Source organism: Pyrus communis, chromosome 16 (genome assembly GCF_041283825.1).
Source record: "Pyrus communis isolate YQ-2024b chromosome 16, ASM4128382v1, whole genome shotgun sequence".
NCBI classification, from domain to species: domain Eukaryota; kingdom Viridiplantae; phylum Streptophyta; class Magnoliopsida; order Rosales; family Rosaceae; genus Pyrus; species Pyrus communis.
Genome location: NC_142580.1, coordinates 1,469,632 through 1,480,646, shown reverse-complemented (window position 1 = coordinate 1,480,646; position 11,015 = coordinate 1,469,632). Strand labels below are relative to the sequence as shown.

General features: G+C 43.1%; 1 protein-coding gene across 1 annotated transcript; it reads right to left on the bottom strand.

The window, feature by feature from the left end:
- Window positions 1-9,217: 9,217 nt before the first annotated feature.
- LOC137732423 (MLP-like protein 328) lies at window positions 9,218-10,456 on the bottom strand. Its single transcript, XM_068471732.2, has 2 exons — window positions 10,133-10,456; window positions 9,218-9,733 (listed from the first exon to the last, which is right to left on the bottom strand). The coding sequence occupies exons 1-2, from the start codon at window positions 10,314-10,316 to the stop codon at window positions 9,465-9,467; spliced, it is 453 nt and encodes a 150-aa protein (XP_068327833.1). The 5' UTR covers window positions 10,317-10,456; the 3' UTR covers window positions 9,218-9,464.
- Between the last annotated feature and the right edge of the window lie 559 nt (window positions 10,457-11,015).

Here is an 11,015-nt window from a genome sequence, read left to right as displayed (position 1 = left end):
AAAGCACATAACCAACTTCTCGTAATAACTTATCATACATTGCTCAAATTGGACAAATGAATATACCAACGTGCTCTACACAACCTCAGGATCACAACCATATTTTTTTAAAAAAATTTGGACCCCACACGCGCCCCCACGCGCCAAAATAGGCACGGACCTACGCGCCCCCACGCGCGGCCACGTGCCATGCACACTGACGGTGTCAACTGACGCCGTCAGGAATATTCCGTTAAAATTCCGGAATATTCCGTTAAACTTAACTGGATACCGTTACTGCCGTTAGGAATATTCCGTTAAACTTAACGGAATATTCCTGTTTCTTCTCCGGCCTACCCTCGCCGGACTCCGGTCGCCGGAAAACTGAGAAAAGTTTAAACTCACTATTCTCCTTCGTTTTTCAACCATTTTTCACGTAATTTATACCAAAATGAAGCCCTAAACATAATCTACCACGTTGGACAAGTTTTAGGGCCTAAAAACAACGGAAACAAACTTTTCAAAAACATGAAAATTCGGCCAAACTTACAGTTCTTGGTTCCGACGTCCAAACCCGTCCAACGATGTACTCCCAAGCTCCTTGGGACCTCACCAACACAACTACAAGCTTCAAAAGTCCAAAAACTAACTAGATTAATCTTGCATGAACAGTGCTCAAAACTGCCATTGTCGAAACGACGTGAAAACGTTAGAGTTCCTACCTGAAAATGGTATGGCTGTGCTCGCCTCGACCTCACGAGTCCAATGATACCCTTAGTTTCTTCGATCTGTGAGGATTTGGTGGGTTATGGGTTTGTCCGTACGTAATAAGGTGAGAACGGGAAGGGAGAGAGAGATGAGAGACAGAGACAGAGAAAGGGTAGAGAGAGACAGTGGATGTGCAGGTGTGTGTGTGGCCCAACACATGCCACAACACACAAAACAACCAATAAACGTGACGAAAATGAACTAGGGGCAAATATGTAATTTCACAAGTGCGTTCTAATAATCCCGGGACGGGATGTCACAACCTTCCCACCTTAATAGAATTTCGTCCCGAAATTCAAAACAACAAGCAGCAACCCCTAGTGGCCAAAGAACAAACGAGGATACAAATCCCTCATCCGGTCTTCTGTCTCCCACGTAGCTTCCTCAACTGAATGGTTCCTCCACAAAACCTTCACTAAGTTCACCGTCTTGTTCCTCAGAACCTTCTCTTTCCAATCGATGATCGTCACCGGTTCTTCGTCATACGTCAAATCCGGATTAATCTCTAACGGTTGAGGAGGTATCACGTGAGATGGATCAGCAACATAGTGTCAGAGCATAGACACGTGAAAAACATTATGCACTCTAGCCAACTCCGGAGGTAACTCCAACCTGTAAGCTACCTCACCAACTCGTTCTGTGACCATGTATGGTCCGATGTACCTGGGGCTCAACTTCCCCTTCTTTCCGAATCGCACAACACCTCTCCACGGTGAAAGCTTCAAAAATACCCAATCTCCGACCTCATACACTCTGTCCGTAGCATGCCGATCCGCTAGACTCTTTTGCCTGTCTTGAGCTGCTTTCAGGTTAGACTTAATTACCTGAACATTCTGAGTAATCTCCTCGACAATCTCTGGACCCACTAAAACTCTTTCTCCAACCTCTGACCAACACAACGGTGTACGACAAGCTCTGCCATACAAGGCCTCAAATGGCGCCATACCAATGCTCGAATGAAAACTGTTGTTGTAGGCAAATTCCATCAGATCTAACCGCTGGTGCCAAGCATCACCAAATTGCAACACCGAAGCTCGCAGCATATCCTCCAAAGTCTGAATAGTTCTCTCTGACTGTCCGTCTGTCTGTGGATGATATGCCGTACTGTAAAGTAGTCTCGTGCCCAAAGCTTCCTGAAAAGCCACCCAAAACTTCGATGTGAATCGTGGATCACGATCCGAGACAATACTCACTGGGACACCATGATACTTCACCACCTTCGAGATAAACAACTCCGCTAAACGGCTCAAAGAATACTTCTCTCTCACTGGAATAAAATGTGCCGATTTAGTGAGCCGATTGACGATCACCCAAATGCCGTCAAAGCCATTATGTGTACGCGGGAGCTTGTACACAAAATCCATAGTGATATGTTCCCATTTCCACTCTGGAACGGGAAGCGGCTGCAACAACCCAAACGGCTTCTTTCTTTCTGCTTTAACTTGCTGACAAACAGCACATATGCTCACCTACTCGGCTATCTCCCTCTTCATACCCGGCCAATAATAAAATGGTCGAATGGTATGATACATTTTGGTAGCTCCTGGATGCATGGCGTAAGCCGAGATATGTGCTTCATCAAGAATTTCTTTCTTCAACTCCACACTATTAGGCACGAACATTCTACCCTCTAGCATCAACATGCCATCCGAATCATGAACTCTGAGGTCTCACCTCCTTCCTTGCTCTCGAGCTTGAATAAGTTCTTGAGTCTCCTGATCGGCTACCTGCACTTCAAGCACCCGATCAATAAGAATTGGCCTAACTTGGAAATTAGCAAGTAGCGCCACTTCTCGATCTTCGGCTTCTAGCCTTACTCCCGTAGCACGCAAGTCCACCAAAAGAGGAACATGACTCGCATACAACGCATTGATACGACCATGAGACTTCCTGCTAAGTGTATCAGCCACTACGTTCGCACGACCATGATGATAATCAATCGTGCAATCGTAATCACTGAGCAACTCCAACCACCTCCGCTGACGAAGATTAAGCTCCCTCTGAGTAAAAAGATATTGGAGGCTCTTGTGATCTGTAAAGATCCTGCACTTCTCTCCGTAAAGATAGTGTCTCCACAACTTCAACGCAAAAATGATAGCAGCCAACTCCAAATCATGTGTAGGGTAATTCAACTCATGAGATTTCAACTGCCGCGAAGCATAAGCAATCACCCTACCATGCTGCATCAATACACATCCCAGACCATTCAAGGAAGCATCGCTATAAACCTCGAAATCACCACTATCGTCTGGGAGTGCCAAAACAGGTGCATGAGTGAGACAATGCTTCAACTGCTGGAAACTCTGCTCACACTTATCATCCCACTCAAATTTAACATCCTTCCTCGTTAACCTCGTCAGTGGCAAGGCAATCACTGAAAAATCCTTAACGAATCTCCGATAATACCCAGCCAAACCAAGGAAACTTCTCACCTCGGTGACGGTTTGTGGTTGCTCCCAACTCTCCACAGCTGCCACCTTCTGGGGGTCAACCAGAATACCCTGAGCAGAAATGATGTGTCCCAAGAAGGCGACTTGATCTAACCAGAACTGGCACTTGCTAAACTTAGCATATAGCTGGTGTTCCCTCAACCTCTTCAACACCAAAGTAAGATGTCGAACATGTTCCGCTTTCGACTTAGAATACACCAGAATATCGTCAATGAAGACGATGACAAATCTATCCAAGTAAGGCTGGAACACCCGGTTCATCAAATCCATGAAGGCGGCTGGTGCATTCGTCAACCCAAATGGCATAACCAGAAACTCGTAATGACCATAACGAGTCCTGAATGTCGTCTTAGGGACATCATCCCTACTGATCTTCAACTGATAGTAACCAGACCTCAAGTCTATCTTAGAGAACACACAAGCACCTCTCAGCTGATCGAACAAATCGTCAATACGGGGCAATGGATAACGGTTTTTAATCGTCACCCGATTCAATTGCCTGTAATCGATACACAGCCTCAAAGTTCCATCCTTCTTCCTCACAAACAAAACTGGAGCGCCCCAAGGCGAAGTACTAGGCTGAATAAATCCCTTATCCACTAACTCCTGCAACTGAACTTTCAATTCCCTTAACTCCGCGGGAGCCATACGATAAGGAGTTAAAGAAATAGGATTAGTACCTGGAATCAACTCAATAGTGAACTCCACATCTCGATCTGGGGGTAAACCAGGTAAATCCTCGGGAAAAACATCAGGGAAGTGTCTGACCACTCTCACATCCTCCACTCTGCCAGGAACAGCCTCATCTAACACCACATGAGCTAGGTACCCCTGACAACCTTTAGACAACAACTTTTTCGCTCGCAGAGCCGAAATAATGCCATATCTCACCCCACTCTGCTCACCAACAAAAGTAACCACAGGTAGTCCAGGTCGGTGAAACGTAACTACTTTCCCGTAACAGTCAATGTTGGCACGATAGAAATGTAACCAATCCGTGCCCAGAATCACATCAAAGTCCACAATATCTAACGGGATAAGATCGGCTGACAGAGCAACACCCTCTACGATCACTGGACATCCTGGGTACACACAATCTACAACGCAACTCTCTCCTCTAGGCATAACAAACTCTAAATCATACCCTAGAGGTGTGGGGCGAGGTTGCGTCATTTGAGCAAATGTATGAGAAATTACGGAATGTGTAGCCCCACAATCGATTAAGACTCTAGCAAAACAACCAAGAATATTTAACGTACCCATAATCAAGTCTGGGTTGTTCTGAGCGTCCTGCAGAGAAATATTGTGAAGACGCCCCTGTCCCTGCTGACATCCGCCGCGGCCTCTACTCGCCTGAACACCGCGTCCCTGAGCACCACGCCCCTGATTGGGCTGACCCAACTGTCTCGAAGACCTTGCACTGCTAGTGGCAATCTCCCCCTGCTGATACTGTCCTCCCTGATACCACTGAGAACCACCCGCTGGAGCTGGAGGATACGGCATATAGCCGCCCGAATACTGAGGATAGTCACCCTGGGAATAGGGATCCTGGGGATACTGATACTGCCCCGGAGCATAAGGGACAGCATCACCCTGATAGTGGTAAGCACCACCTCGACCCGTCTGGCCGTAACTACTAGGACCCTGGATCTGCTGGAGTGGTGCAGGTGGTGGCATAAAGGTCTACTGTGGTTTCTGCTGCTGCTGACCCTGGGGACAATTCGCCGCTCTATGTCCCACCTGTCCACATGTGAAGCAACCGTTGCTACCACGTCTACACTCACCGAAATGCCGGTTGTTACACCTGCGGCAAATAGGGGCTCTGCCTCGACCACCATCGCCCTGCCTCTGGCCTGTAGCGCCACCAGAAAATCTACCTCCACGACCCTGTCCAGTGGCACTGAAGCCACCACTCGAAGAACTCGAGCTAGCACCACCCCTCTTGAAGTTCTGAGTCTGACGGAGCCCGAGCGATGCCTGACCTTTGCCTTTGTCATCTTTCTTCTGGTTGCTGTCCTTCTCTTCATCAGTGTCGCTCGACATATTCTCAGAGTCCTCGATCCTCAACAGTATCTCATAGAAGTCCCGGTAAGTCTCGCTGTGGACAGTAGACGCCATAGAACGCCACTTCTTCCTGGTGCCCAAACGGAAAAGACGAAGCATCTCCGCCGGATTACCAGTGACATCAGGATGGTAACGAGACAAGTCCGTAAACTTGCGATAGTACTCATTCGCCGACATCTTCCGCTGTTTTAGCTCGGTAAATTCCTGCTTCTTACGGTCAATGTACTCAGGGGGCACATACCTTCTCTTGAACAAATCCGTAAAAACATTCCAATCTGTCATCTGATCTGGAGTCAACCTACGAAGCTCCTGCTCCTACCAAGCTGCCGACTCCGTATCCAGAAACCACGAGGTCGTCTCGACCCACCTCTCCATAGGAAGGTTCCCCTGATTATGCAGCACACGGAAAGTCTTCTCTATGTGTTCTAGCCAGCGCTCTGCGCCCTCATGCCCCTCACTACCCTTAAATTTATCCAACTTCAGATTGTACATAGTCTCCAGAGGAGTCCTCTGGGGAGGGCGCATCACTGACTGAAGGGCTGTAGCAAAAGCTTCCCCCAACTGAGTAATATCGGGGAAACTAGGCTCCGAAGAGCGACGGGGTTCCCGACGAGGCGGCATAATTCTGACAGAAGACACCAAAATCATTAGAATACTCACAAGGACACAGGACTGCCAAACCTAGGCTCTGATACCAAACTGACACACCCCGACCGAGATCGGAGCGTGCTGGCCGTCACACTAAGGTGACGTAGCCATGTGCACGTGCGGAAGCTAATAAAGTAATAACGTAAGTACGAATAGTTAAAAAACTAAACTAACATACAAAGTACTAAATAAGTACTAGCGTGTGAGTCACAATTTCAGAGCCAGACAACAGCAGTCCAAAAGAAGAGTTAGCGACAATAGTTCACCCGAAGGTGACCCTACAATGATAGGTGTCTGTCAGAAGTGCCGAACAAGCCCTCTGGGAAACCACCGGAACTGCTACTCAACTAGAACCTGGAGGGGCGCAAAACAAAAGTGTGAGTGGGCAAAAACAAAGCTTTCGAAAACCATTTATAAAATACTTTCTAACCCCTCGCCGTAAAACCTGTATACTTCCCAGAAAATATATACACATAATACATATGCCAAATATGCTCAAAGGTATATCAATCATGCTCGAGAATATGCCATGCCAAAATCTCATAACGATATGCAAGTGCCCAGGTATAAACATATCAATATCATGTAATCTGGCAGCCGGAGTCACCTAACGTGACCTGTACGGCTGCATCTAGAGCTCAAATCTCAATCTCAATATCTAAACCTGCCCACGAGTCGGAACCACCTAAAGTGGTCTGTACGACAGGCCTGGGTGTAAACAAGTGCTACGATCACGTGAAGACTGGGCGAATAATCGCGGGTCACCTACGAGTCGGAACCACCTAAAGTGGTCTGTACGACAGGCCTGTGCACCTACCTTGAATCCAAGGTAAGCATAAGGTGCGGGAGGTGAACATCACGTGAAGGACTGTGCCCTGGCCACGGGCGGGAGCACTAACATCGGGGGTGCAGGTTATGAGCTCTCTAACTATCTCAAACCATTACTGAAACATAAACATGCACAACGCTTACCTGGCACTTACCTGTGCGTCCACAGCACCCAATATGCATATGTATAAATATATGCAACTAATAACGTACCCAACGATGCACGAAAAACGATAATGTAATGCATGGCATAATGAATAAACATTTATTCAAGTTCTGGGAAAATATAGTATATAGGTATATACGGAAAACCAAAAGCCCACTCACTGGTATGTAGAAGGGTCGTAGCCCCCCTGCCTCGCGTGTGCAAGCTCGTCCTCGGGGTACGTGTCACCTATATGTGAAATAGCTATAAAAACATTAACTTTAAAGCACATAACCAACTTCTCGTAATAACTTCTCATACATTGCTCAAATTGGACAAATGAATATACCAACGTGCTCTACACAACCTCAGGATCACAACCATATTTTTAAAAAAAAATTTGGACCCCACGCGCGCCAAAATAGGCACGGACCTACGCACCCCCACGCGCGGCCACGTGCCATGCACACTGACGGTGTCAACTGACGCCGTCAGGAATATTCCGTTAAAATTCCGGAATATTCCGTTAAACTTAACTGGATACCGTTACTGCCGTTAGGAATATTCCGTTAAACTTAACAGAATATTCCTGTTTCTTCTCCGGCCTACCCTCGCCGGACTCCGGTCGCCGGAAAACTGAGAAAAGTTTAAACTCACTATTCTCCTTCGTTTTTCAACCATTTTTCACGTAATTTATACCAAAATGAAGCCCTAAACATAATCTACCACGTTGGACAAGTTTTAGGGCCTAAAAACAACGGAAACAAACTTTTCAAAAACATGAAAATTCGGCCAAACTTACAGTTATTGGTTCCGACGTCCAAACCCGTCCAACGATGTACTCCCAAGCTCCTTGGGACCTCACCAACACAACTACAAGCTTCAAAAGTCCAAAAACTAACTAGATTAATCTTGCATGAACAGTGCTCAAAACTGCCATTGTCGAAACGACGTGAAAACGTTAGAGTTCCTACCTGAAAATGGTATGGCTGTGCTCGCCTCGACCTCACGAGTCCAATGATACCCTTAGTTTCTTCGATCTGTGAGGATTTGGTGGGTTATGGGTTTGTCCGTACGTAATAGGGTGAGAACGGGAAGGGAGAGAGAGATGAGAGACAGAGACAGAGAAAGGGTAGAGAGAGACAGTGGATGTGCAGGTGTGTGTGTGGCCCAACACATGCCACAACACACAAAACAACCAATAAACGTGACGAAAACGAACTAGGGGCAAATATGTAATTTCACAAGTGCGTTCTAATAATCCCGGGACGGGATGTCACATTTTTTTTATTGTAATCATTTTTAATTTATATGCTATATAATATGGGATTTTAAATCCCATAACATGTCAAGTAATTAATATCAAACATATGAAAATACATATTAATAGCAATAATGAGGTGTACAAAATCATGGAACTTTGATAAAAAAAAAAATTGAATACTATAAAGGGCTTAGTCAATAATGTTATTGGCTAGGGACTGGATCCAAAGTCTCTTTAAAAGAAATATATAAGACAAACGTACGGAATCACTTTAGGTTCGATTAAGAACCTGATTTGGATCAATAATATTAGGGTGCTAATATTGATATCATTAGATTTCAATAACTAATCACTGGTTTTTTTTTGTTTGCAATATTATACTTTTATTCAACTACCACATTTTTTTTTCCTTCTGGATGTATGAAAATTCAGGCATTGCGTTCGTTCTTTTGTTGAGAAGTCATCACCAACTCCCTTGCCCTACTATTTTTATCAAGGAAAAATAACTCCCCATGTTTAAAAGCTGTATAATTAACCAGGATGAATGCTGGACAACTGTCGAAAGAAAAACTCAAAATTCATTGTATAATTAATAGTGAGACTACAGCCTGACGAAGAACACGATTGTCAAAAGTTATATAAAAAAAATGATATCAGAGTAAATCTTTAATGGATCGGAAAATGAGTCTTTAAATATAGAGTGTCTTAATTAAGTGCATTAGTGTAGAATCTTTTGTACTAAAAAAAAGTTATATATATAATATTGAGAATGAATCCCACACTGATGGGAGGAGGGATCTTGCATGGACTTATAAGTAAGTTGGGCTACTCTTCATATTGCCAATTGGTTTTATAGTTTAACCTCAAATTTTTTCATAGTATCAGAGCAGGTTGTCCCGTGAAGCCGAACGACCACGCGCTCTCCATGTCACCCCTTTGTGTTGTCCACGTGTTAGGCTTAAAAATTCGCCACACGTGAGGGAGTGTATTGAGGATGAATCTTACATTGATGGGAGGAGAAATCTTATATAAACTTATAAGTAAGTTGAAAAAAAAAATATTGGACAAATATTATAGAGTACACCACATTTTATTTTATAGATGTGATCGACAACCACAATCTATTACATCACATTGTCATATATGACATCCTTCGTACATCTTTTACAATACACACAAACCCAATTAAGAAAAGCATTTTATTTAAGTAGGTACGCATTGATGAACATATGCATGCATGATTACATATAATTGAACCCTCTACCGTTGCATATGACATATGGTTTTTTGACCTATATCTAAAAGTCCCTTAATTAATTTATGCTCCCAGAAGGTGAGCATCAAGATCCTGGACGAGTTTAACCATCAAACCGACATATCTATCTGGAGCTTCAACATTCTCATTCAGTTTCTCGTATTCGATCCACAGGTTGGCAATGCAGGTGCCTTCATCTTTTTGAGTGAATTTATAGACACCCTTGAAGCTCTTATAATACTTGAACACTTCTCCTTCCAATCCTTTCAGAGTTGCGGCCCTGTTCTCATCGTCTAGCTCCACCTTTTCCTTGAATATCCCGACATGGTCCCCTATATATATGCATGCATGCATTCATGGTTAATTTCGTAACAACAAAATATATAAACTTTCTCACCCTCTCTTATTACGATCTTGTTTCCACTGTAGCAACAAGGGGGCAATACGACTTATTTAGGAAACATGTATTTACTGTATATGACTGTTAGTGTCTAAAGCAAAAATTGAAGGAAGCATTGAAATATATAAGAGTTCATATATGGTAAATACATGATTTCTACAATTGTTCTATCTCGACTTTGTTTTTGCTACAATAAATCATAATTTCTACAAAAAAGCTATAAACATTGAAACTCATGCTATGAACGTATGATGATCTGAGCACATCTATTAAGGTATACAAACATATAAAGTGAATGATTAAACAGGAAAATTGAATTAAGTAGCGGTACCTAGTTCATATTTCCAAATCTTAACAGAGCCGTGTGTTTCCCAGTCTCCTTCATGCACATCAACTCCTTTGATATGGGTATTAGAGATGTTTGGGATGAGGTGGGCGCTCTTGAACATGTTGTACAACTTGTCAGCTGGTGCCTTGATTTCTATTTCAGTCCCAATTTTACCATGCAGAACCATGTTTATGAACAGTTTTGATGGGTGCTACTCAGAAATTATAAGAGAAGAATGTTAAAGGATATGTATAATTTGGGCTCCTACCCTCCTTAAATACAAGCGACTAGAGTTAAATTACGAGATAAAACTCAATATGTCCGGAACACGATGTAGTACACCATATATATGTAATATAAGTGGAGGGAAAGTTTTTTTTTTTTTTTTTTTTTCAAGTGTTCTGCTGCTTGTGTATAACATATGACATATGTACCCGTGTTCTGGATATTAAAATTCTCTCGTAATATTTTAATAGTGGGTAATCCAATTTAAAAACCAAATCATGCAACACGTGATAAAGATTAAGTCATATATTTTTAAAATCATACTTCTCGGATAATTGGAATCCTATGAAGTAATGATCACAAGTTCACATTATGCATGGATAGATGAAGGGTTTGCTCATGAGTAATGTTAGGGAGATCAAATAATAATGTGGGGGTAGATGATTGAATTATTACTTAAGTGTTGATTAATATGTTTATTTCTTATTAATAACATATCATTTGATTTGCACTCACGCATGCAATAAAAATTAGTTTACTACGATCACACTAAAAATTTATCTTTAAATGTTTTAAAATAAAATGAAATTTATCTGCAAACTGTTTTTTTTTTTTTTTTTTTTTTTGAAAAGGTACGATATTCATTACTAACAAATTTATA